At 55.7% G+C, this 26,925-nt stretch overlaps 1 protein-coding gene across 1 annotated transcript; it reads left to right on the forward strand.

Moving 5' to 3' along the window:
* The first annotated feature begins 1,166 nt into the window (after positions 1–1,166).
* Positions 1,167–26,925, forward strand: KIF1C (kinesin family member 1C). Its single transcript, XM_023184693.3, has 23 exons — positions 1,167–1,412; positions 3,109–3,229; positions 3,478–3,610; positions 4,033–4,109; positions 4,482–4,661; positions 5,318–5,383; positions 5,723–5,901; positions 5,990–6,101; positions 6,864–6,941; positions 7,099–7,164; positions 7,247–7,322; positions 7,816–7,894; positions 8,106–8,251; positions 9,811–9,980; positions 10,160–10,239; positions 10,364–10,439; positions 16,361–16,440; positions 17,277–17,371; positions 22,075–22,158; positions 22,564–22,750; positions 22,879–22,951; positions 24,145–24,762; positions 25,695–26,925. Exons 3-23 carry the CDS (start codon positions 3,505–3,507, stop codon positions 26,376–26,378), a joined length of 3,312 nt encoding a protein of 1,103 aa, XP_023040461.2. The 5' UTR covers positions 1,167–1,412; positions 3,109–3,229; positions 3,478–3,504; the 3' UTR covers positions 26,379–26,925.

Raw genomic sequence — 26,925 nt, forward strand, 5'->3', positions numbered from 1 at the left:
TAGAACTGTAGAGGTGAACTAGCATTTATCCAAGGGAACTAGGGAGGGGCTGAGAAAGCAGGTGAGGTCAAAGGCGGAGAGAGGTCCAAGGTTGGAGTTGAGCTGAAAGGGCCTAACGTGGCGTGTAAAGGGGATGTCCTGACTCGGAGGGGGGTCAGCAGAACGCGGGAGGGGGGCGGTCAGCGGGAGCTGCGGGGCATTCCGGCCACAGATAAGTGGGGCCCAAGCGGGTGACCTAGATCCAAGGGCAGGATAGAGCTGAAGGAAGCCAGGAAGGATCCTCCACAGTTGACTTCGGGGTAGCCACGGCCCGGGCCGGAAGGGTGGATGAGGACCCGAGAGTCAGGCTGGGGCTGAGGGGCTGCCTGGAGCCTGGAGCCTGGAGCCTGGAGCCCCGCTGGAGGGAAGCGCCGGGCCCGAGGGCGCGGCGGGCGCCTGAAAGGGCGACCGGGACCCTCGACAGGTGGACCGGGCGTGGCCGGACCTTCCGGGCAGCCCAGCTTGGGGGCTGCGACGACTGGGGGCTGCGTCCCCCGAGAGGAGCCCGAGGTGGTGGGCCCAGGCTGAGCGGCAGGCTGGGGCCTGAGGGGAGCCCCGGGTCTGAGGGGGCAGCTCCGGCCTTAGGCGGCACCCGGGCCTGAAGGGATTGTTTGGGCCTGAGGCGGCGTCCGGGGCAGCCGAACTTGAGGGCCAGGCGGGGACAGAGCGCCCGAGTAGCCGCGCCACGGCCGGCCGCACTTGGCCCCAGCACCTGAAGCAGCTGCGCGGCGAATTCTAGAACTCGGCGGGGCGGGGAGGAGAGAGACGGCGATTCGAGCCGCGGGAGGAGCCGGCGGGCGGTGCTCGCCTGAGGGCGGGGCCTGAGTGGAGCCGCCTTCTGGGCGGGCCTCGGCAGGAGGCTCCGCCCCCTGGACGCGCCTCCAACGGCGGCGACCTGTGCTGGGCCGGGGCCTTGGTGCCCCCGCGGGTCAGCCCCCGACGTTTCCCTGCTCCTCAGGCGTCTGCAGCCCTCCTGGGTTGCGGCGTCTGCTCGCCCTTCTGCGTCCGCAGCTCGGTCACCGCGTCCCTGCTCGCTGGGCCCCACAGTCCGGGAGCGTTGCCCCTTTAACAAGAGTAGCCCGGGTCGCTCCCGGCTCCTTCCCAGGACGGCGCGTGCCCGCCCCTCCGCGCGCGCCCGCGCGTCCCCCGCCCCTCGCTCCCGCCCCAGCTCGCGCTGCCCGGGCGGGCGCCGGCCGCTGGCGCCGCTACTGCTGCCGCCCCCGGGGCGCGAGTCCGCCGCCCGCCGCCCGGGGACCCGGCGAGGGGCGGGGGCAGCTCCGAACCGGCCCCGGATCCTTCCCGCTGCCGCCTCACGCTTCCCGGAAAGCTTGTCCCTCTCCGCCGAGCCGCTCCGGGAGCCCCGCCGCGCCGAGGTGAGGGCTGGGGAAGGGGGAGGGAAGGGACGCCCGCGGAGGAATGTGCCGGGTTGGGGGGCGGGGAGCCGGGGTCCGGCGGCGCGATCTAGGCTCGAGAGCCGGGATCATGTGCTGTTTGTTCCGCGGAGGCGCAGAGAGGTGCCAGGCCCGGGCGGCCGCCGGCTGGCTAGACAGGAGGACCGGTCCGCATGGCCGCCCAGAGAGGCCGGGTGGGGACCTGTGTGAAAACTGCCGGGTGGGCAAGGTGCAGGTGGCCCAAGACTCCCTTTCGGGCCGGTCGGCCCCACCCCAGCCGCCCAGTATCCTCCTTGTACCCCACGGCTCCTTCACAGCTGCACCGGCTGAGCCCTGTCCCTACCTCTGTTCCCTTACCCTGCTGGCTCCCAGCCATGCCACCCCATTCCCTGTCCCATTAGCTGCAGCAACGGTGTCACCATCGCTTGTCCCCACCAGTGTCCTTCCCTCCCCTGGTCAGGGTCTAGGGGGTCAGGGCTGTTCTTCCTGAGCCAGCTTCTGTGATTCCAGCTACTCCCTTCCTGTCCTGGGACAGACCAGTCGCTCACCCTCCCATGCTCTGCCCAGGAAGGCTGGTGAGGGGAGGCCCAGTGTGACAGGAGTTTGGGGCCCACTGGGGTCACAGGAGGGGGCTCAGCATCCCTTATTTCTCTTCGTGGTTCTCCTCCCTGTTGTCCGTGGGCGTGGGCTGCTCAGCCTCTCCTCCCAGGGTGTGGGCACCCGATCACCCACATTCCTGGGCTCCAGCCTGGCACCTTCCCCAGGGCAGTAGACGCCATAGCACTAGCCCCAGGCTGGGGCTGGCACTGGCCAGCCGGCTTCTTTTTCCTTTTCTTTCTCCCTTTCAGGGAGGCCCCAGGGACCCTCTACCCTCAAACACAGGTATTTCTGGGCACCCCAAGGGTGGAGCCCTGAGGATTGGTCTGATGGCTACAGGATGACCCCACCCTCCCCTGTCCATTGTCCTGGATCCTGAGGAGGAAGTGCTGGGGGCTGGGCAAGGGGCTTAAAGCCCACACAGCTGGCCCTGTGGATCCCAGTCCTGGGCCCTACCTACAGTCCTTGGACTTTGCCCATCCGCACTACCGGCTTGGCGTGTGGAGGTTGTGGGCCTTAGGTGGGGACTGGATTCTCCCTTGGTGACCCTGTGGGGAATTTTAGGACAGGTTTTGCATTTGCAGTTTCCTTTCTGATCTCTCTTCTGGGCTCCCAGTTTGTGCTTTGGCCCCGGAGTTCCTGCCTCTTTAACAGCTTTGTGTTTGCTGTGCTGTGTCTCTTTCTCCTTTCCTCTCCCATTCTTTCCTTCATAGCATGACCTCAGGCTTGCCTTTTGTCTTATTTCTCTCATTTTCTTGGTGTCTGTGACTCTCTACCCCTCCTCTCCCTCTTCCCGTCACCCTCACGTCTCTGCCCGTGTGCCCCTCTCTCTGAATTGCCCTCTGTCCAGCCTCTTTCTCTCTCTCTCCTCTATCTGAACATTCAGTACACTTGCGAGTGACGAGGAATAAAAATATCACCGTCCTTGCCCTTGGATTCACATTGCATTCCGCCGCTCCAGAGGGGCAGCTGGCCATACTTTTCCTACTCTTCCCCCCTAACCTTGGCCCTCCAACCTGGGAACCCCAGACAGGTCTCTGGAGCCACAGGTGCCTCCTAACAACTCTTCCCCCACAACCAGGGTGTCTCCCAGAGCCCCAGCTGGTGTGGCCAGGTCCCGGTAGTAGGATGGGGCTCCCCCTACGAGGGCCAGTGGCAGCGAGAACTGATACAGCCCCCCTGGTCTGGGGCCAGGACGCCAGGTAACTCTGGGGGAGACCGCCCAGGTTCCTGCAAGGTGGAATATGGCTGGGGAGAGAGGCAGAAATACCTTTGGGAGTCTCTCAAGACAGTGACGTTTGGGAGGAAAGCCTGGGGAATCAGAGGGTCCTTGAGAGGCTGGGTGGCTCTGGGGGAGATGTGAAGAGACTGGTTCTGGGAAGAAGCTGGGAGGCAATGTCTGGGTCCCCCCAGTGGCTCTGACCCCACCACTCCTTTCTCTGTCCTCCAGCTGAGGAGGGCAGGAGTGTCTGAAGCCATGGCTGGTGCCTCGGTGAAAGTGGCAGTGAGGGTTCGGCCCTTTAACGCCCGTGAGACCAGCCAGGATGCCAAGTGTGTGGTCAGCATGCAGGGCAACACCACCTGTGAGTGAGTCCCCAGGGCCTGGCTGGGCACAGATAGGGAAGGCCGGGCCCACCACACAGGCCAGTCCCGCTGGGCCAAACTAAGAGGAGGTCTGTGCCGGGCACAGAGCAGGTGCTAATCGTAAGGGCGGGGGCTGGGGCAGGCTGGCCTTTCCCGTGTTCCCAGTCTCTGGGAGGGGGAATGTTGGCCTGGAGCCCTCCATTGCCCAATCCAGGGAGGCAGCTCAGTGGGGGCGGGTCCTAGGAAGCCAAAATTAGCTTTGGTGGCTGGAGGGGGTGGGGAATATCAAAGGGGAGAGATGAGTCAGGGCAGTGGTGAGGAGTGGGATGCTTGGATTTCAGGGGCTGGTGGGGGTATGGGCAGGGGCTGGGAGTACCTGACCTTGACTTTCCTTCCCCCTTTACCCTCTCCTGCCCCTCAGCCATCATCAATCCTAAACAGAGCAAGGATACCCCCAAAAGCTTCACCTTTGACTACTCCTACTGGTCACACACTTCGGTGGGTTGTTGGGCTGGGGGAAGAGCAGGGCAGTGAGAGACAGTGGATTTAGGTCCTGGGGAGGGGACATGTTGAGAAATAGGACCCCCAGGGGATTATTCAGGCTGAATTGGGAGGATGATCCTGGATGGGGGTGGTAGGACCCTTAGGCTGTGATTGAGGCCATGACAGGAAGGCAGAATCCCTTGGGGTAATTAGGACTAGCAGGGGCTGGATAGGGTCCTCGGGGTGATTAGGACAATGATGAGGGTGGGAGGGCACACAGGACCTTTGGAGAATCATCAGTGATGGAAGCAAGAGGCTTGGGACAGACACAAAAGATACAGACATCCAGGGTTCCTTCTGTTTTTCTCTGCCCCCGCTTTGTCCTAGGCGGAGGACCCCCAGTTTGCATCTCAGCAGCAAGTGTATCGGGACATTGGAGAAGAGATGCTGCTCCACGCCTTTGAAGGCTACAACGTGTGCATCTTTGCCTATGGGCAGACCGGGGCTGGGAAATCCTATACCATGATGGGGCGGCAGGAGCCAGGACAGCAAGGCATCGTGCCCCAGGTACACCTAGGACCTGGTGGGGCAGCCAGGGCAGGAACATCTTTAGCTGCCCCTTGAGGAAGGAAGGACTGGGGTCTGAGGATTGTGGAACAGAGACCTGGCTCTGAGGCCACTGGTGATGGGAGATAGAGGTTGACTGCAAGCTGGACAGCCCTTTGGGGTGGGAGGGTCCCTGCCCCGTTGGAGGCAACGAGCCTCATTGAGAAGAGCAAGGTTTTGGCATCAGTGAGTCTTGGGCTCGAGCACCAGTGTTACCACTTATTACTGTTTTACTTAGTTCCATAATAATTTGTGAGGGTGGTTCTCCTGCAGGCTTGTGTACCATCGCAGAGTGTTAACTGTGGAAACGCCAATTGCGATAACAGAGTTGACCATAATTGTCCCTGGCTGTCCAGCATAGCAACCTGGCACGCAGGCTTGGGAGTCAGGACGCCTGGGGTGTGCACCCTGGCTGGCTGAACGCTAGCCTGTGTTCTTGGGCAAGTGGGAACCTCTCTGAGGTTGTTTTCCCATCTGTGAAATGGGAATAACCCCTCCCTCAGGGCTGTGGCAAGGGTTAAATGGGGTCACTTGGGACTGGGCCTGGCCTGTGGCTGGATACTTCAGGTGTGCCCTAAACTAGGAGCTTCTCTGTGTTTCCCTGTGTCCCCCTCCAGCTCTGTGAGGACCTCTTCTCTCGCGTTAGTGAGAACCAGAGTGCTCAGCTATCCTACTCTGTGGAGGTAAGCCCGGGTCCTGGTGGCGGAGCTGAGAGCAGTCCAGACTGCTGAGGGCCATCACTGAAATCAGACAGCCTGGGATCTAATCCTGGCTCTGCTGGTTATAAACTGTGATTTTGGGGCAGTGATTCTGTCCTTCAGCTTCGTATGTTCGTCTGGGAGATGCTGATGATCGGACGCACCTCCTGGCTTGTTGGACAGGTCGCTGAGCTAGCATCTGCAGAATGCTTTGCACTGTGTATTAGCTGCAGTCACCTGGATCACGTCCAGTAGAATCAGATTAAGTTTCGTTGTCATTGTTGTTGCTAGTTTTGTTACTTCTCATTTGCTTCTCCCACTCAGGTGAGCTATATGGAGATCTACTGTGAGCGGGTACGAGACCTCTTGAACCCCAAGAGTCGGGGTTCTCTGCGGGTCCGGGAGCATCCCATCCTGGGCCCCTACGTGCAGGACCTGTCCAAGTTGGCTGTGACCTCCTACGCAGACATTGCTGACCTCATGGACTGTGGAAATAAAGCACGGTGAGGCAGGCTGATGGAGCAGAGGGCAAGGGGGCCAGGGTTGGAAGGTGAGAGGCAAGATCCAGTGACTGCTTCCTTTGCCCCCAAGGACTGTGGCTGCCACCAACATGAATGAGACCAGCAGCCGATCCCATGCCGTCTTTACCATCGTCTTCACACAGCGCTGCCATGACCAGCTCACTGGGCTGGACTCGGAGAAGGTGAGACTGCCCCCCGGCCCTGCACTAGACGCAACCTCCCCTGGCAACAGGGACAGTGACATGGTAGAAGGTCTTGGGCCCTCCTTGCCCATGCTGGGTTGAGTGCCTCCTCAGGCCTTCCATGACCCTGCCGTACCCCCACCCCGTTTTCCCATCAGATCAATCTGTTCCTCTCTACTGTTTGCTTGTCTTTTTTTTTTTTTTTTTTTAAGGGTCTTGCTCTGTCGCCCAGGTTGGAGTGCAGTGGTGCTGTGGTGCGATCTCGGCTCACTGCACCCTCCACCTCCCGGGTTCAAGCGATTCTCCTGCCTCAGCCTCCTGAGTACCTGGGATTACAGGCATGTGCCACCAGGCCTGGCTAATTTTTTTGTATTTTTAGTAGAGACGAGGTTTCGCCGTGTTGGCCAGGCTGGTCTTGAACTCCTGACCTCAGGTGATCCACCCGCCTCAACCTCCCAAAGTGCTGGGATTACAGATGTGAGCCACCGCACCCAGCTGTTCTTACAAGACCCAGGACAGGGCTTGGATCCCCTGTGTGTCCCTTGTCCGTGCCTGCGGTGGGCCTGTAGCTATTTGTAATTGAGTGAGTAACCACCGTCTCACTGTTGTCATGTATTCTGTTTCCTCCGGCCTCCTCCCTCGCCTCCTCCTGGCTCTCTCTAGCCCTTGCCAGCTGCCCACATTCCTGCTGGGTGCTTCCCTGATTTGCCTGCCCCATCCCCCACGTGCACCTTATCTCCTGCCTGTTTCCTCTGACCCCAGGTCAGTAAGATCAGTTTGGTGGACCTTGCTGGGAGTGAGCGAGCCGACGCCTCAGGGGCCCGGGGCATGCGCCTGAAGGTGAGGGGCTTCAGAGGGTGGTTTGTGGGGCAGTGTTTTGGGCTGTGTGTGGAGGTCTTCATTCGGAACATGAGACTCTCACTGGGGAGGTGGGAAGGGGAAATGGATCGGATTGGGAGAGGAGGGTCTCATCCCCACATTCCTTATCCTTTTCCAGGAGGGCGCCAACATTAATAAGTCCCTGACTACTCTAGGGAAGGTGATCTCGGCTCTTGCAGATATGGTGAGACCTGGGTGTTGGAAAGGGAAGGGGCTTGGGAAAGGGGGTGACCCACCCTAATCTCCTTCACCTTTTTATTCCCCAGCAATCAAAGAAGCGGAAGTCGGATTTTATCCCCTACAGGGACTCTGTGCTCACCTGGCTGCTCAAGGAAAATTTGGGTGAGGGCCTCTTCCTCTCTGCTGACGCTGACACATCCCACAAACTCCTCTGATACATCTGACAAATCCCCTTGCTATGCTGAGAATCCCAGATCCCATTGTCTCACTTCTCCCCCTGACCCTTCAAAGGGAACATCCTTCGAAGATTTCCTGATGCTGAGAACGAGGCCATACCCTCCCGCCAAGCCAAGGGCCTCACTGACCTGGCTACCCATGACCCCTCCCTGATCCCCAATCCCTGATCTCACACCCACTGCTGCCCTGCTGACTTCATCCCCCTTCCATGGTTCTGTGACTGTCCTGCAGATGTATCTCCCTGACCTCATTCCCTCCCACAACCACGTCATGGTTAGTTCCACCCCACTGATTCCCCTACCTCAGACCGTGACCCTATAAGACCCCCGCCTGGGCAGTGGGCCCCAGCCCCGTGACCCGGTCTGACTTTTCTTAGCCCCTACCTCAGCTAAAGTGTTTCCCTGCACTCCATTCACAGGTGGGAACTCACGCACAGCAATGATTGCAGCCCTGAGCCCTGCTGACATCAATTACGAGGAGACTCTCAGCACCCTCAGGTGCGGCTTCTGGCTCTAGCAGGGATGGGGCAGCATAGGAAAAGTGCCAGGAGTTCAGCAAGCTGCTCAGGACCCTGCTCGTGAGACGAGACGGGGGAGATGCCCGAGCCCTGCCAAGATATCTTGAGACCTGGGGGAGAGGGAAGGAGAAACAGCAGACCAAGGGTCCCATGCACCCAGGCCTCACCGACCCTTCTCTTCTGTTACCCAGGTATGCTGACCGCACCAAGCAAATCCGCTGCAATGCCGTCATCAACGAGGACCCTAATGCCCGGCTGATCAGAGAGCTGCAGGAGGAAGTAGCCCGGCTGCGGGAACTACTGATGGCTCAGGGACTGTCAGCCTCTGCTCTGGAAGGTCGAGTTTCCAGGGAGGGGCAGCCCAGGGATGCCCCTTGGCCCACCCCATCCCTCCTCCCTTGCCTTTGCCCAGTCCTGGAGCCAGGGAGGGACCACGCACGATGAAACCCTCCATGTGCTCAGTGATGTGGACACAGATGTGGCACATATGTCTTCAGATGTTACAGGGAGGGACTAATGCTCTTGGGGAGAGTCAGGATCCAGAGGGACCTGGCGGGCTCCTGGAACTAATGACCGTTATAGGAAAACATGGCAATCTGGACTTAGAGGTCAAACGGTACATTGTTGAGAAGAGGCTAGGCTACTGTCACTTTCTTGACAGAAGTTCTTGTAAAACACCAGAGTCCAAGTGGACCATAGCTTCACAGTTCGCAGTGGAGTGCTTTCTAGCATGTCAGTCTCAGCCTCGCTGATGGAAACAGTGTCCAAGTCAGAGGATGTGTAATCCATGTTGACTGGGTCAGGAATGGGCCCTGCATTCAGTCTGGAGATCATCGCATTGAAGATGGTTAGGGTGCTGAGGGCACAGTGTGGAGAATATGAGTGTTCTTGGGAAGAGAAGGAGAGGGTAACTAGGATGTTTGCCTTCCAACATTTGAGGGATTGTCTTGCAGAAGAGAAAGCAGTAAGACCTTTTTATCCCAGAGGGCAGAACTAGAAACACCAGCACACATGACGTGGGGCCAGTTTCAGCTCCACACAGCTAAGAATTTCTTTTTAATTAATTAATTAATTTTTTGAGACAGAGTCTTGCTCTGTCGCCAGGCTGGAATGCAGTGGCACGATCTTGGCTCACTTCAACCTCCGCCTTCTGTGTGCAAGTGATTCTCCTGCCTCAGCCTCCTGAGTAGCTGGGATTACAGGCGCCCGCTACCACACCTGGCTAATTTTTGTGTTTTTAGTAGAGATGGGGGTTTTGGCCTGGCATGGTGGCTCATGACTGTAATCCCAGCATTTGGGGAGGCCAGATCAGGCAGATCACCTGAGGTCAGGAGTTCGTGACCAGTCTGACCAAATGTGAAACCCCGTCTGTAATGGTGTGGTCTCAGCTCACTGCAACCTCCGCTTCCTGGGTTTAAGTGATTCTCCTCCCTCAGCCTCCCAAATAGCTGGGATTACAGGCGCCTGTCACCACACCAGACTAATTTTTGTATTTTAGTAGAGATGGGGTTTCACCATGTTGGCCAGGCTGGTTTCGAACTCCTGACCTCAGGTGATCCACCCACCTCGGCCTCCCAAAGTGCTGGGATTACAAGTGTGAGCCACCACACCTGGCCCCACCTAAAAATTTTCTGATGGTGCAAGTTATGTAATAGTGGAAAGGACTGGCCGCCTTCTTCAGTAACAAGCTCTCCACCCCTGGAGTTCATGCAGAGAGACTGGGTGCCCGTTTGTCATGGCTGTAGTAGGAGAGCTCCCTGCCTGGTAGGAGGCTGACCAGCGGTCTTCTGTAGTCCTTACAGAATGGTCTTCTGTGAAGCTCTTGGTCTACTGGATGTCTCTCATCAGCTCCTTCTTTCCTTAGCCTCATTCTTTTTTTTGCTGTCTCCCTCCCAGGCCTGAAGGCAGAGGAAGGGAGTGTCGGAAGCGCCCTGCCAGCTGTGTCATCTCCCCCGGCTCCAGTTTCACCCTCATCACCCACCACACATAATGGGGAGCTGGAGCCGTCATTCTCCCCCAACACAGAGCCCCAGATTGGGCCTGAGGAAGCCATGGAGAGGCTACAGGTGGGAAGCTGGAGCTGGCAAGAGCTGGGGGTCTGGGCGTTCCTGGGAGTTTACTTCTCCAAAGTCAAGCTTGAGAAAGAAGGAATTCTAGGAGTAGCATGGCCGCAGGGTAGATTGTCCCTACCCTGGGTCTGCTTGTCCCAGACCATCCTGAAACCTACCCACCCTTATACTCCCAGGAGACAGAGAAGATAATAGCTGAGCTGAACGAGACGTGGGAGGAGAAGCTACGCAAGACAGAAGCCTTGAGGATGGAGAGGTGTGAGGGCTGACTGCTGGGGTCCTGGGAGGAGTTGGAGGCCGCGAGGGAGATCAGGTCCCACAGGGAAGGAGGTCACGGGCAGTGAAGGTAAGACTGACATTTGCCTCTCCTCTGCCCACAGAGAAGCATTGCTGGCTGAGATGGGGGTGGCCGTCCGGGAGGATGGGGGAACTGTGGGCGTCTTCTCTCCAAAGAAGGTGAGTGAGGAATCGGGCGAGGAGGCCTGGAGAGCCTCTGGATGCTTAGAAAAGAGGCAGCAGGTCCAGGATAGTGAATGCTGTCCCTGATCGCTCCCTTCGAGGTCCCTGGCTTGTCCCTCCATCATTTCTGTCCCCGCCCTGCCACCTCCTCTCTGTGTTGTCTAGTCATCCCTGCCTTTTCCCTCCAGCCACTTGACAGTCAGCCTCAGGAGAGGGAGAGGACCTGGGAAGTAAGAGGTTGGTTAGGATAGAGACTGAGGCACTGTGCATGCTTTTATATCATTTGAGTTTTGTATTCTGTGCATGCTTAAAAGGATAACTAAAGGAATCTATTTTCAAAAGGATAACTTGGGAAGACTAGACCAAAGGGAATAGAGGAGGTGTAAGCACTGTGCTGTAAGACAGGGGTTGCCACTGCAGCGAGGGGTTGGTTATAGATGGAGGCACCCATGTGGCTTGGAGCTATGCTGCAACTGGTTTCCTGGAGAAGGTGGTTTGGAAAGTGGAACCTGAAAGATGGACAGGACCTGGGGGGTATGGAGGAGTAGGGCTGACATGAGGTTGAGCAGCCTGGGGTACGTGTTGGGGTGAGTGGGACGTGCCAGTGCCCAACGCGTGCCTGCCGCTAGGTTTTAGGTGCCTAATAAATCTTTACTGAAAGGAAGGAAGGAGCAGGGCAGGAGAGGTCAGGCTCAGGTGGAGGCAGGAATAATACTCAAAATATTAATAACCATCCGGCAGAGGGACTGACCGGTCGAAAGGACACTGGCTATAGACAGCCACCCCGCTGTACCGGTGCATACCAATGAAGGGATGGTGCAGAGGCCAGTTTGAGCAGAGCATGAACTTCCAGTTCCACCAGGGAACCAGCCCAGCCCGTTGGACCATGGTGTGAAGCAGCAGAGGATCAGGCCCTAAATCAGATACACTGTGCTCTGGGCCTGATAGGGTCACTGGGGGCTGCCTGGAAGAGGTGATGGGTTATCAGAACAAGGCTCTTCTCTGTTTTGTAAAGTCAGGTCCTTCTGCGGGACTAAGCAAGCAGGGATCACTGAACCCCTGTTCTGAAAAGAGGAGAGGGGTTTTGCCTTGCCTGGCCCAAGCCACAGTGAGGGAGTGAGAGAGCTGTGGGCAGCAGGCCAGGCTGCTGGTCTGGGGTCTTGTCTGGGGCTGGGTACCCTGGGCTTTGGGGTCCTTCTGAAAGAGCCAGACTGCTGGGACCCAGCCACATCTAGGTGGAGAGAGGGGCTACAGGCGCTGTCAGCATGGCTTCCAGCCACCTTCGTATACCTGGAGCTGGGCCACTTCCACCACGGTCGCAAGGATGGAGAAAAAGCAGAAAGGAGTGGGAGACTGGTGGGGTGGAGGTTTGTTCCTTGGAGAGCTTGCAGAGATGCCACCTGCCAAAGCCTGCAGACTAAAGAAGGGGGTTCTTGTTTTGTTTTTCAATTGTTCTTATAAAGGTAATGCACACCAGAAAGAATATTCTAATAGTTCTAAAAGGTGTGTACAGTGAAAAGTCTCTCCGTTTACAGCATTTTGTTACAGAAAACAAAAAAGTAACTCTCCATCCTTCCCATCCTTAAGTTCCCCTCTCAGAGGCAGCCTTCATTATGAGTTCTTTTTTTTTTTGAGATGGAGTCTCACACTGTCACCGGGGCTGGAGTGCAACGGCACGGATCTCGGCTCACTGCAAGCTCTGCCTCCTGGGTTCACGCGATTCTCCCACCTCAGCCTCCTGAGTAGCTGGGATTACAGGCCCACACCACCACACCCGGCTAATTTTTTGTATTTTTATTAGAGATGAGGTTTCACTATGTTGACCAGAGTGGTCTTGAACTTCTGTCCTCGTGATCCACCCACTTTGGAGTCCCAAAGTCTTGGGATTACAGGTGTAAATCACTATGCCCGGCCCATTATGAGTTATTGATACATAGTCTTTGGACTGGGCGCGGTGGCTCACACTTGTAATCCCAGCTTTTTGGGAGACCGAGGCAGGCCGACCACGAGGTCAGGAGATTGAGACCATCCTGGCTAATATGATGAAACCCCGTCTCTACTAAACATAAAAAAAAATTAGCCAGGCACGGTGGTGGGCGCCTGTAGTCCCAGCTACTAGGGAGGCTGAGGCAGGAGAATGGCGTGAACCCGGGAGGTGGAGGTTGCAGTGAGCAGAGATCACGCCACTGCACTCCAGCCTGGGTGACAGAGCGAGACTCCGTCTCAAAAAAAAAAATGTTCTCCTAGAAATGCTGTCTAGAGGGTGTTATAATACGTGTACAGATACGTGTTATATAGAACTACACACATTTGCACACATTCACAGCCTCTCTTAATAGTTGTAGTTGCATAGCTTATTTTATTTTATTTTATTTATTTATTTTTGAGACAGTCACGCTCTGTCACCCAGGCTGGAGTGCAGTGGCACCATCTCGGCTCAGTGCAAACCCTGCCTCCCGGGTTCAAGTGATTCTCATGCCTCAGCCTCCCGAGTAGCTGGGATTACAGGCACCCGCCACCACGCCAGGCTAATTTTTGTATTTTGGTAGAGACGGGGTTTTGCCATGTTGGCCAGGCTATTCTCAAACTCCTGGCCTCAAATGATGCGCCAGCCTTGGCCTCCCAAAGTGCTGGGATTACAGGTGTGAGCTACTGCGCTTGGCCTGTATACCTTATTTTAAAGATTCCTTTATTTTTTTCCCCGGTGTCAGGCTATTCTGTTGTGTAGGATAATGTATTTAACCAGCTTCCCACTGATGGACATTCAGCTTGTTTCCCATTCCTTGATACTACAAAAAAGGCTGCAATGCATTGTCTTACAAATGTGTTGTCTGTAGAGCAGATTCTTAGAAGTGTAGATTTTGAATCAAATGGTAGCCATGTAAAATTTTAATCTATGTTGCCAAAATGCCCTCTGAAGATTATAACCATACCAATTTATACTCCCAAGGGTAACATACAAGAGAGGCCATTTCCCCTCACCCTTTTCCACATTCCGGCGTAATAAGACTTTTCTCTTTGCTAGTGCAATTGGTGAGAAGTTGTCTTAGGGTAGTTCACTTTTACATTTTTCTCAAGGTGGTGAAGACCAACTATTCTCATGTTTGAAAGCCATGTGGTTGGGCCGGGTGCGGTGGCTCACGCCTGTAATCCCAGCACTTTGGGAGGCCGAGATGGGCGGATCACAAGGTCAGGAGATCGAGACCACCCTGACTAACACGGTGAAACCCCATCTCTACTAAAAATACAAAAAAAAAAAAAAATAGCCGGGCATGGTGGTGGGCGCCTGTAGTCCCAGCTACTGGGGAGGCTGAGGCAGAAGAATGGCGTGAACCCGGGAGGCGGAGCTTGCAGTGAGCCGAGATCACACCACTGCCCTCCAGCCTGGGCGACAGAGTGAGACTCTGTCTCAAAAAAAAAAAAAAAAAGAACTATTCTCATGTTTGAAAGCCATGTGGTCTGAAGCCAGAAGAGAGAACTGTTAGACTCATGGGAGAAACGGGTTTGGTGTGGATATCACTCAAACAGGGAATGGTTGGGTCCCAGAGGAAAACAACTGTAGTTTGTCTTGGAGGGAGTCCCCTTTTGCTAAGACCCCCTCCACCGGGGCTAAGGATTGCTTGAATCAGTGGTATTCAAACCTGGTTCTGAGCTTCCTTCTCAGGGGCTGAGGAGAGGGACAGGACCAGACCCCGGGGCTCCCACCCCCACCCTGGGCCTGAGCAGCTTCTCGCTTATCTGCTTGATGTCCTCGGCTTCTAGAGAAGGTTTCATTTTGAACAAAGAGTTATAGAGCTGAAGAAAAAGTTGAAAAGCACTGCCCCAAATCGTGTTCCCTCTCCCAGGGATAGATTGCTTTCCGCTTCGGGAGCCCGTCAGTGTTTGCCAGTCCCAGAGCAGGCCTGACACTGCAGCGCAGGGAAGGACATGGGTGTCCCTCAGGATAAGTGTCTCAGGAGTGATCCTTGGAGCACTTGGGCGAAGGGCAGATGCACAGGATACACAGACACCCGGGGGGGACACAGCTTTGGGCTCTTGAGTGTTCAGGTGGCTCCCAGAGAAACAGAGGTTTGACTCCATGCTGTTTCCCTTCTCTGCCCTGTGCTTTCTGCCTCCGTGCTTCTGTCCAGGCTGCTTTCTCCTGGAGCACTCTTCCTAGTGCATGTCCACGCCTTCCTCGTCCTCAAAGGCCGGCTCCCGCGTTGCCCCTCCGTTAAGTCCTGGTCCCCTTGAAATCCCACAGTTCTTCACTTTGTTCCTCTTTGCATGTGAGTCCCTCCCAGAACACAGAGGCACTCAACCCCCTGGGAACAAATGAATGAACAAATGAACTTAAGCAAGAGCATGAGACGATCAGAAACTCCCCCATGAGGCATCCGTTTCCCACTTGTAATGGTGTTTCCACGCCAAGCCTCACCTCCCCTAGCTGACTCTGATTTCCTGACTGACTGGACAGCAGTGCCTGGGCTTGACTCATCTCTGTACCCCGCCTAGTGCTTCACCAGGGTGAGGTGGAAAGGCCACAGTTAGTCCTTCTGCAGCAGAGGCAGGGGTCTTGTGTTCTGATGGAAGGCTCAGGAAAACTTCCTGGAGGAAGCTACATTTCAGACAGACTGGGAGGAATGTGAAGGAAGTGAATGATTTTGGCAGGTGGGGGCAGGGTGGGAGGGGGGCTGTTGTTGGGGACACTGGCGGTCCGCTTTGGAGTGAGTGCTCAGGGGTCCGCTGAGTGGAAATCCAGAGCCTGGGAGAGAAGCCTGGGAGGGGGGCTTGGACAGGTGGACTAGAGCCGGGACATGGAGGAGGCCCAGGGATGCCAGGGGAAAAAGCAGGCTCAAGTCCTGCGGGCCTGGGGTTCCAGCTGGAGAGGTCTCAGCAGAGATGCAAAGGCATGGCCATAGCGAGGTGTGGGCAGGAAGCTGGGAGACCTGAGGGGTGGCAGGAAGGCAGGTGGGCCTGGGACAGGGTGGTGCCCAGGGATGGACAGGTGTGTAAGGGGGCAGCAGCTGGCAGGAAGGGAGACTTCCTCAGGTGTGGCAGCAGTGGCATGAGCGGGTACAGAGGCAGCAAGGCCTGTATGCCACCCAGAATATTGCCCAGCGAGGGCAGGGCTGTTGTAACAGAATCAAGTCAGGAGAAGGTGCTTTGGGAGAAGGGAATGGGCTGGGTTTTCAGCACAGAGCAGCATGACAGTCACTCAGGACGGACTTCGCTGGGGGGCTCAGGCAAGGACAGCCCCAGGCAGGCGCTGCAGGGACCCGGGCTTGAGGTGAAGCAGTCCAGGGAGAGGTAGTCACTGGGGAAGAGTCAGGGAGTCCGCTTCAAGAAACATGTTTGTTCCGTTTGCTTTTAAGTTGAACCAACACTTTTTATTTTTAAATTGTGAAAGTAATTCATGTGTGTAGGAAATTCAAGGTTGATGAAAGGTGGGGAGCACCGGTCTGCTCACTCAGTCTCCCCCAACTCTCCAGAAGCTGCAAGGTACATTTTGAGGAAAGAAATGATGGGACCTGAGACAGAGGAATATAGGGAAGAAGAAGGGAATGCAGGGGGGTCCGGGACTTCTGGTCAGGCAGCCTGGGGGTCGAGTGCTTCTGAAGAGACAGGCCTTGGGGTTGCTGACCTGGACACAGCTGGGTGGGTGGGGCAATTTTTGTAGGCCCCTTGTGTGAGGAGAGGGTGGATCAGGCTATGCCGAAGGTGGCTGGTGTGAGAGGTGGGAACCAAAGAATCAATATGATCCTCAGGGTGGAAGGATGATGATGGGAGGAGCACAGAGGGCAAGAGAGCCCTCCAGAGTGAGGGGGTGCAGCTGGCAGTGCCAGGCCTGGAGGGGTGTCTCCTTCCATCTCTCCGTTTCTTCCTTTCCATAGCAGCCGTGGCTGGCTCCCCCTGACCACCTTTCTCTCCCACCTTAGACTCCCCACCTGGTGAACCTGAACGAAGACCCTCTGATGTCTGAGTGTCTGCTCTACCACATCAAAGATGGCGTCACCAGGTAGCGTGTACCCAGCAGCCTGGGGGGCAGCCTCTGCTTTTGGGGTGTGGCTGCAGGGGGTTGGCCACATTGGTGTCTCCCTTCCCTGGTGGTCCCTGGAGATACCTCCGATCTCTAAACAGCTGCCTCCGCAGCCCTGCATGCTCTCCCAGCTTCAAGAGAAGTCGCTGAGCTGCCTTCCCAGTGGTTGTCTTGCCTCCACCTGCCAGTTTGGTTGGGGCAAGACATCCTTTTTTGCTGGGGCAGGAGAGTTGGGAAACATAGGCCCCCGCATTCTTAGCCCCTGATGCCGTTGCCTTGGCCTCCCTTGGTAGGGCCTTCCCTGGGGGCGGGAGAGGGGAAACACGGCCTGGTCTGTGTGGTTGAGGGCTGAGCAGCTAAAGGCAGGTGGCTCCTTGGGCTGGTATTACGAAGTCCTGGGGGCTCGGTGCTTGCCCTAAAAGGATGAGGCTGCCCTTCCCCTCCCACCACAGGCATTTGTGGCTGTCCTTGATGAGCGTCATAGGTAGGGAGTGAGCTCTCAGGATCATCAGCCTAAGATGGGTGGAGGCCTGTGGCTGAGGGTGCCCCTTTCCCCCAGGTTTGCTTTTCCCCTTTGCTGTATAATTTGGTGACCAAGAGCATGGCTTCAGAGTCAGGCGGACCTGGGCTCAGATCCCAGCGTCTCCACTGCCCACCGGAATGACCCCGGGCATACAGTTCTCCTCCCTGAGCCTCTGCTTCCTCATCTGTGAAATGGGAGTAATTTGCTTGGCTCATTGAGTTGGATAAACTAGTGTTCAGGGCTGGGTTAAAGTCTGGCGTATGCTCACACACATTGGCCGCTGCTTCCCCAGGGTCGGCCAGGTAGACGTGGACATCAAGCTGACCGGACAGTTCATTCGGGAGCAACACTGTCTCTTCCGGAGCATCCCCCAGCCAGATGGAGAAGGTAATGGCTGAGGGGATGAGAGAGGCCAGACAGGGAGACAGAGGCCCCCATGTTCCACCCCAGACACTGAACACAGAGGTCTGGGTCGGGCACCAGGGAGTGCAGCCATATAAAGAGGGGATGCGGTCTTGTCCTCAGAGGGGCTTCGGGCTCATGGTATGAATGGAGGAAGACCCCAGGCCCGGCCCTCTGCACTCACCCTGAGAGGGCAGATTACTGCATGCTTAGGAACTGGTGAGGGTCCCAAGGTAGAAATGGGACACTGGCCGGGCTTGGTGGCTCACGCCTGTAATCCCAGCACTTTGGGAGGCCGAGGCGGGCGGATCACGAGGTCAGGAGTTCGAGACCATCCTGGCTAACACGGTGAAACCCCGTCTCTACTAAAAATACAAAAAAACTAGCCGGGCGAGGTGGCGGGCGCCTGTAGTTCCAGCTACTCGGGAGGCTGAGGCAGGAGAATGGCGTAAACCCGGGAGGCGGAGCTTGCAGTGAGCTGAGATCCGGCCACTGCACTCCAGCCTGGGCGACAGAGCAAGACTCCGTCTCAAAAAAAAAAAAGAAGAAGAAAAAAAAAGAAATGGAACACTGGTGAGCCAGAGGGTGAAGAGAAGATCCTGCCCTTCTTGATCTTGTTAATGAAAACTAGCGCCGTGATCCTTTTTAAATAAAAACCTGTATTTGAATATCGGAACTTATCCCTGTGGAAAACCTGCTTTAATCCAGCTACGATTGCCGAGGTTTCTTTTTCTTTTTGTTTCTGTTTTTTTGAGACGGAGTTTTTGCTCTTGTCGTGCAGGCTGGAGTGCAGTGGCGCTATCTGGGCTCACTGCAGCCTCCACCTCCCGAGTTCAAGCGATTCTCCTGCCTCAGCCTCCTGAGTAGCTGGGATTACAAGCATGCACCACCATGCCTGGTTAATTTTGTGTTTTTAGTAGAGACGGGGTTTCTCCATGTTGGTCAGGCTGGTCTCGAACTCCTTACCTCAGGTAATCTGCCTGCCTCAGCCCCCCAAAGTGCTGGGATTACAGGCGTGAGCCACTGCGCCCGGCCTTTTTTTTTTTGAGATGGACTCTCGCTGTCTTCCCAAGACTGGAGTGCAGTGGCCTGATCTCGGCTCACTGCAACCTCTATCTCCTGAGTTCAAGTAATTCTCGAGCCTCACCCTCCCTAGTAGTAGCTGAGATTACAGGCATGTGCCACCACGCCAGGCTAATTTTTGTATTTTTGATAGAGACGGGGTTTCACCATGTTGGTCAGGCTGGTCTCAAACTCCTGACCCCAGGTGATCCGCCTGCCTCGGCCTCCCAAAGCCCTGAGATTACAGGCATGAGCCGCTGCACCTGCTGAGGTGTATTTTTGAGGTCGCCAGTTTGTTTTAGTTCTGACACTTTAAAAAAAATAGAATGATTTGGGTTCACATAAACTCAAGCAAAGTCTCTGTGAAAATGGGTTGGGCAGGGAGGCAGGACATGGTACACATGTGCCATCTATCAGCGTGGACCTGGTGTGTGCGTTGTGCCTCAGAGACCTAGGAGTGCTTGGCCTAACACGTTCCAGGGAACAAGGGACCTGGGGCCTGTATGGTTAGCTTTTTTTTTTTTTTTTTTGAGACAGAGTCTTGCTCTATTACCCAGGCTGAAGTGCAGTGGCGCGATCTTGACTCACTGCAACCTCCACCTCCTGGGTTCAAGCAATTCTCCTGCCTAGCCTCCTGAGTAGCTGGGATTACAGGTGTGTGCCACCACACCTGGCTAATTTTGTGTTTTTAGTAGAGACAGGGTTTCTCCATGTTGGTCAGACTGGTCTCGAATTCCCAACCTCAGGTGATCTGCCCGCCTTGACCTCCCATAGTGCTGGGATTACAGGTGTGAGCCACCACACCCAGCCCTAATTTTTGTGTGTGTGTGTGTGTGTGTGTGTGTATATATATATGTATGTATGTATTTTTTTTTTTTTTTTGAATCGGAGTCTTGCTCTGTCACCCAGGCTGGAGTGCAGTGGCGTGATCTCGGCTCACTACAAGCTCCACCTCCTGGGTTCACGCCATTCTCCTGGCTCAGCTTCCTGAGTAGCTGGGACTACAGGCGCCTGCCACCACGCCTGGCTAATTTTTTGTATTTTTAGTAGAGACGGAGTTTCACCGTGTTAGCCAGGATGGTCTCGATCTCCCGACCTCATGATCCGCCCGCCTCGGCCTCCCATAGTGCTGGGATTACAGACGTGAGCCACTGCGCCCGGCTAATATTTATATTTTTAGTAGAGACAGGGTTTCACCATGTTGGTCAGGCTAGTCTTGAACTCCTGACCTTGTGATCCTTCAGCCTCAGCCTCCCAAAGTGCTGGGATTACAGGCATGAGTCACCGCGCCCGGCCTGGGCCTCAGTTCTTAACAGCAGATTTAAGTCCTGACCAGAGACAGGCAGAGAGGACGGGGCAGCACAGACAGGTACAGAGGTAGAAGAATGGTTTTTACTAACCATCTACTCTGTGCATCTGCATTTTCTCACACAGCTCACAGGTGAGAGAACTGAGACTCTCAGGGGTTAGGTGATTTGCAAAATAGCACACAAAATGGCGGAACTGGATCAGACACAGGATGGAAGGCACCAGGGGCTGTGCTGTGAACTCTGCCCTGGACTGTCAGATTATCATGGGTTCAGGGTAAGGCTGCCTGGGCCAAGCTGGAGCAGTCTTCTCACCCAGCCCCACTTCATTTTCGTTTTTATTTTTTGAGATAAGGTGTTGCCCTGTTGCCCAGGCTAGAGTGCAGTGGCACGATCATGGTTCACTGCAGCCTCAACCTCCCGGGTTAAAGCGATCCTCCCACTTCAGCCTCCTGAGTAGCTGGAACTACAGACCTGCACCACCACACCTGGCTAATTTTCATACTTTTTGTACAGACAGGGTTTTAATGTGTTGCCCAGGCTGGTCTCAAAGTCCTGAGCTCAAGCAGTCCACCTGCCTCGGCCTCCCAAAGTGCTGGGATTACAGGCATGAGCAGCTGCGCCCGGCCTAACTCCCTTCTTTAGAGAGGACTTTAGATTGTCTACTTTTAAAAATATTAATAGAATTAAATGCCTTTTTTTCCCTCTTCTTTTAGTTTTAATAAATGGCATCTGGCTGGGTGCGGTGGCTCCCACCTGTAATCCCAGCACTTTGGGAGGCTGAGGCGGGTGGATCACCTGAGGTCAGGAGTTAGAGACCAGCCTGGGCAACATGGAGAAACCCCATCTCTACTAAAAATACTAAATTAGCTGGATGTGGTGGTACATGTCTCTAATCCCAGCTACTCAGGAGGCTGAGGCAGGAGAATTGCTTAAACCCAGGAGGCAGAGGTTGCAGTGAGCCAAGATCGCACCATTGCACTCCAGCCTGGGCAATAAGAGCGAAACTCCATCTCAAAAAAAAAAAAAAAAAAATCACCCAAAGCCATCACGATTAGATGACTTTAGATTATCTTGTTTATTGTCTGTCTTACTAGCCGGAAGTAAGGTCTATGAGAGCAGGGATTTTTTGATTTATATCACCACCGTATTTCTAAGACCTAACAAAATAGTGTTTGAAAGATAGTAGGAGTGTGGTATATTTGGGTTTAAATCAATAAATGAATTTTGGGGCATGATGGGAAATGAAGAAAAGGTGGGGATAGATGGCACCCCCTCTAGGCACCCGCATCCCGTCCTGCTGTCCACTTCTGCTGCCGCTGTTTCCCTGAGCCACCGTGATGCCCTTGGCTGCCTCTCCCCCCATCGTCTTCTGAGTCTCTCTTTGCATTGGCTCATTTCCTGTCCTCTGCCCCTAAGCTGAGTCCTCTGCTCTCCTTGTTCTCCCAGCAGCATCCGTTCTGCCCATCCCTGCCTGATGTTATAGTTCATCCCAGTCTCTGTGTTTCTCTATTACTTCTAGTATAAGTATTATAATAATAAAACGTTTGCATGTTATTTTATAGTCTACTTATTTGGGCCTTCTAACAACTCTTCATTCAGACTTCATTATCTCATCTTATAGAATATCACAGAAGTTAAATTGACTTGTTCAGCATCCCTGGCTAAGGAGCTGCAGAGCCTGGGCCTTTGGGAAACCAAGGTTCCTCTGTGGCAATGGCCACTGCTCCCTGAGGGCAGGGAGTTGCATCTTCGTGTCCCCAGAAACTGGCAGGCTCAGTGATTTGTACTGAGGAGCAGCTTGATGGATGTTTGGGTTGGGTTGACTTTCTCTTGTCATATGTCAGCTGTGTCTTGAGAAGGTGAGTCAGGTAGCAGTTTGCAAGATGCATGAGGCAGAGAGGTGGGCTACAAGCCTGCTGGAGAAACCCAGGCCCCACCAGGGATAACGTCAGTGGGAAAGGTAGGAATGGACATCTGGAAGGCAGAAAGGACAGGGCCTCTGAGCAGTTAAACATGAGGAATGAATCCTTTTGACAATTATTGGTTTTCGAAGCTGCTGCTGGGGAGGGTAGAGGTGGGTGAGTCCGGAGCCACTGCAGAGGCTTCTGGGAATTGTAGTTGGGGCTCTAACCCTCCTTCTGCTCTTCCTTTCCCGTGCTGCCTGCCACCAGAGGGGCCATGGCACCCCCCACAGGTACTGGGGGTGGGACTGGTGGTGCATGTGTGGTTTTTCAGGGTAGCAAGGTGGGAATCTGTGACCATGACCCACCTTCCTCCAGGGTCTAATTTTTCCCCTTCCTCTGCCCTTCCGTTCAGTGGTGGTCACTCTGGAGCCTTGTGAAGGAGCTGAGACATATGTGAATGGGAAGCTTGTGACAGAGCCGCTGGTGCTGAAGTCAGGTAGATGTGTCGCAGAGTGAGGGTTCTGGGGCCTGGCTGTGTGGAGGAAGTCTCAAGGGAGGGCCTTCTGGGTGCATCCTAGAGGAGGACCCTGAAATACATCAGAAATAGCACAGGGATATAAAGAACTGGGAAGCGAAGGTCAAGGAGTCAGGTCTTGGTTTCTCCTGCTGCCCCAGGGAACAGGAAGAGGATGCCAAGCTCTTGCGATTCCCTTTGGCTGACAGGAGTGGGGTTGGTCCCTGGGTGTCAGCCAGGGGAGCATAGGCTCCAACTGCCCTCAGACTTGGGGTGATGGAAGAGAGGGTGTCACAGTCCCTGTGCTAGATCCTCTCTGCCTTGGGTGTAGGGATGGGTTTGGTGCTGTTGGGGAGCGAGTTTACTTTTCCCTCCTCCCATCTCTAGGGAATAGGATTGTGATGGGAAAGAACCACGTTTTCCGCTTCAACCACCCGGAGCAGGCGAGGCTGGAACGGGAACGAGGGGTCCCCCCACCCCCAGGACCACCCTCTGAGCCAGTCGACTGGAACTTTGCCCAGAAGGAACTGCTGGAGCAGCAAGGCATCGACATCAAGCTGGAAATGGAGAAGAGGTGTGAGGGGGATGCCCACGTGCCCCACGGCCCTCTAGGCCGGCCCTCCCAGGCCTCTGGGCCTGTGTCCTCCTCTTGTTAGGTACCTCACCAAGGTTGCTCTTCCTTCCCTCCCCGCCCAATCCCAGGCTGCAGGATCTGGAGAATCAGTACCGGAAAGAAAAGGAAGAAGCCGATCTTCTGCTGGAGCAGCAGCGACTGGTGAGGGGCAGCAGGAGCTGGAGATGGGCTGATGGGCAGATGAGTGGCATGCCTGAGCCCGAGTGCAGTGCTCACTACTGAGCCAGAGTGGGAAGGAAGTGGGCATGGGGTAAGGGGAAGGGTCCGGGAGGAAAAAGCCAGGAGAGAGATGTGGCTACAGGAGGAATCCGTTGTGAGGAAGGAAGGAAGATTCCTCCAGTTGACCAGGGCTTCCCATACTCCAGTTGATCGTGCCAAATTTATGATTTTCACCATATCCAGGTACCACCTGTGTTGCTTTTAAGATTGTTCTTTGCTTTTAAGATTGTTCTTTTCCCTCTGTCACCCAAGCTGGAATGCAGTGGGGCAGTCTCAGCTCACTGTAGCCTCTGCCTCCTGGTTTCAAGCGATTCTCCTGCCTCAGCCTCCCCAGTAGCTGGGATTACAGGAGCCCGCCACCACGCCCGGCTAATTTTTGTATTTTTAGTAGAGACAGGGTTTCACCATGTTGGCCAGGTTGGTCTCGAACTCCTGACCTCGTGATCCGCCCGCCTTGGCCTTCCAAAGTGCTGGGATTACAGACGTGAGCCACCGCGCCCGGCTGTGGACTTTCTGTTTTGTTTTTGAGACAGGATCTTGCTCTGTCACCCTGACTGGAGTGCAGTGACTTGATCATAGCTCGCTGCAGCCTTGAACTCCTTGGGTTCAAGCAATCCTTCCAACTCAGCCTCCTGAGTAGCTGGGGTTACAGGTGTGCACTTCCATGCCTGGCTACATTTGTTGTTGTTTTTTTTTTTGTAGAGATGGTGGTCTCACTACGTTGCCCAGGCTGGTCTTCAGCTCCTGGGCTCAAGCGATCCTCCTGCCTTGGCCTTCCAACGTGCTGGGATTGTAGGCATGAGCCACCACCCCTCTGTGGTCTTTTAAGTCTTTCACAAAGTTCCACACTTGATTAGCTACAGCTAATAGTTATGGTAACTTTCTCCGTGCCAGCCATGGTTCTAAGTACTCTAAATAGATCTAGGAGGTAGATACCGTCATTATCTCTGTTGTCTAGCGGAGCAGAGGTTAAGCAGTCTGCCCAAGGGTGTGCTTTTGGGATGGAGCAGGACTTGAACCCAGGCTCCCTGATGGGTGCGTTTCCAGTGTCCTTAGTGACACATGGGCTCTGGATGTCCTTAGCCCTCTCTTCCTCTTTCTCTCTCTGGCCCCAGTATGCGGACTCAGACAGCGGGGATGACTCTGACAAGCGCTCCTGTGAAGAGAGCTGGCGACTCATCTCCTCCTTGCGAGAGCAGCTGCCGCCCACCACGGTCCAGACCATTGTCAAACGCTGTGGCCTGCCCAGCAGTGGCAAGCGCAGGGCCCCTCGCAGGGTTTATCAGATCCCCCAGCGACGGAGGCTGCAGGGCAAAGACCCCCACTGGGCCACCATGGCTGACCTAAAGATGCAGGCCGTGAAGGAGATCTGCTACGAGGTGGCCCTGGCTGACTTCCGCCACGGGCGGGCTGAGATTGAGGCCCTGGCCGCCCTCAAGATGCGGGAGCTGTGTCGCACCTATGGCAAGCCGGAGGGCCCCGGAGATGCCTGGAGGGCCGTGGCCCGGGATGTCTGGGACACTGTGGGCGAGGAGGAAGGAGGTGGACCTGGCAGTGGTGGTGGCAGTGAGGAGGGAGCCCGAGGGGCAGAGGTGGAGGACCTCCGGGCCCACATCGACAAGCTGACGGGCATTCTGCAGGAGGTGAAGCTGCAGAACAGCAGCAAGGACCGGGAGCTGCAGGCCCTGAGGGACCGCATGCTCCGCATGGAGAGGGTCATCCCCCTGGCCCAGGTAGGTCTGGCCTTCTCCCTCCCTTCTCTCCTCCCTCAGCTCTTCCCTTTAGGAGTCTGAACCTTCCATCTCAGAGCCTAACCTTCCCCGAGTCTGGAAAAAATTTCATTGAAGTATAGCACAGTTTTTTTCAATATCGTTTATGAACCACATGCCTCACTGTCACCAGACTGCTAATTAAAAATGCAGATTCCTGGGTTCCACCCCAGACCTACTGAATCCACATCTTTGGGGACAAATCTGCATTTGTAATAAGCTCTGGGTGTTCCTGAAGTACAGCGAAGTTTAAGACCCACTGATATAAAGTGTGCAGGGTTTTTTTGTTTTGTTTTCTGAGGCAGAGTCTCGCTCTGTTGCCAGTCTGGAGTGCAGTAGCACGATCTCAAATCACTGCAACCTCTGCCTCCCGGGTTCAAGCAATTCTCCTGCCTCAGCCTCCTGAGTAGCTGGGACTACAGGTGTGCACCACCATGCCCGGCAAATTTTTTTTTTTTTTTTTTTGAGGCGGAGTCTCGCTCTGTCGCCTGGACTGGAGTGCAGTGGCCGGGTCTCAGCTCACTGCAAGCTCCGCCTCCCGGGTTTACGCCATTCTCCTGCCTCAGCCTCCCGAGTAGCTGGGACTACGGGCGCCCGCCACCTCGCCCGGCTAGTTTTTGTATTTTTAGTAGAGACGGGGTTTCAACATGTTGGCCAGGATGTTCTTGATCTCTTGATCTTGTAATCTGCCCACCTCAGCCTCCCAAAGTGCTGGGATTACAGGCGTGAGCCACCGCGCCCGGCCCTAAACCCCTATTTTTCGAGCTTCCTTATCTCCAGGCTTTTCTCCAGACCCTCTGACCTCGAGCCACTCCAGGTCCCTCTTGAATCCACACCTCCTGAGGACTCAGCTCTCCTCACGTCCCTTCTCCTTTTCTCTCCCTCCTCCCTCCCAGGACCATGAGGATGAGAATGAAGAAGGTGGTGAGGTCCCCTGGGCCCCGCCTGAAGGATCAGAGGCAGCAGAGGAGGCAGCCCCCAGTGACCGCATGCCCTCAGCCCGGCCCCCCTCGCCACCACTGTCAAGCTGGGAGCGGGTGTCACGGCTCATGGAGGAGGACCCTGCCTTCCGTCGTGGTCGTCTTCGCTGGCTTAAGCAGGAGCAGCTACGGCTGCAGGGACTGCAGGGCTCTGGGGGCCGGGGCGGGGGGCTGCGCAGGCCCCCAGCCCGCTTCGTGCCCCCTCACGACTGCAAGCTACGCTTCCCCTTCAAGAGCAACCCCCAGCACCGGGAGTCTTGGCCAGGGATGGGGAGCGGGGAGGCTCCGGCTCCACCCCAACCCCCTGAGGAGGCCACGCCCCCTTCAGCCACCCCTGCCCGCAGGCCTCCGAGTCCCCGAAGGTCTCACCATGCCCGCAGGAACTCCCTGGACGGAGGGGGCCGATCCCGGGGAGCGGGTTCTGCACAGCCTGAACCCCAGCACTTCCAGCCCAAAAAGCACAACTCTCATCCCCAGGCACCCCAACCCTACCCAGCCCAGCGGCCCCCAGGGCCCCGCTACCCCCCATACACCACTCCCCCACGGATGAGACGGCAGCGCTCTGCCCCTGACCTGAAGGAGAGTGGGGCGGCCGTGTGAGTCCCACATCCTGGGCGGAGGGCCTGGTGGGGCCCCTTGCTAGGAGAAGGAAAGACGCCTGAGACGCTGCTTCCCCGGAAGCGCTGGGGCAGGGAGGCCCAGGAGACGAGAGAGAAGGTCCGAGTAGGTGATAGAAGATGCAGGGGAGGCCGAGCTGGAGGCTGAGGAAAGGAAGAGGGCACGGAGTTGCCAGGAGCAAACCAAAGTGAAGAGAGAGAGGAAGCTGCCTCGGGGCCACCCCTCGCAAGGGGGTGGGTCCCACAAACGCTGCTATGGGTGGGGTGGGGGGCTGGGGTGCTGCGTAGCCAGTGTTTGACTTTCTTTTCAAGTAGGGGAAAGGGGGAGAGGACAGAGTGAGGCAAGTTCTCCCCAGCCCCTGTCCGTCTGTCTGTCTGTCTGTGGTGGTTTCTGTTTCTAGGGAGGCATGGTAGGATCCTAAGTCATTCCCCTCCTCTTCCAGGCCTCCTGCTATATTTGGGGGACCTGACTGGTGTGGCTGGAGTCCCATGAGGATGTGGCCCCTTTAATAAAGGATAGTGAACAGGGA

Source organism: Piliocolobus tephrosceles, chromosome 16 (genome assembly GCF_002776525.5).
Source record: "Piliocolobus tephrosceles isolate RC106 chromosome 16, ASM277652v3, whole genome shotgun sequence".
NCBI classification, from domain to species: domain Eukaryota; kingdom Metazoa; phylum Chordata; class Mammalia; order Primates; family Cercopithecidae; genus Piliocolobus; species Piliocolobus tephrosceles.

Coding starts and splice junctions, on each gene's coding strand:
- KIF1C (XM_023184693.3), top strand. CDS start 3,505: ATGGCTGGTGCCTCGGTGAAAGTGGCAGTGAGGGTTCGGCCCTTTAAC. Junction 3,611..4,032: donor CATGCAGGGCAACACCACCT/GTGAGTGAGTCC, acceptor CCTGCCCCTCAG/CCATCATCAATCCTAAACAG. Junction 8,252..9,810: donor GTCAGCCTCTGCTCTGGAAG/GTCGAGTTTCCA, acceptor TCTCCCTCCCAG/GCCTGAAGGCAGAGGAAGGG.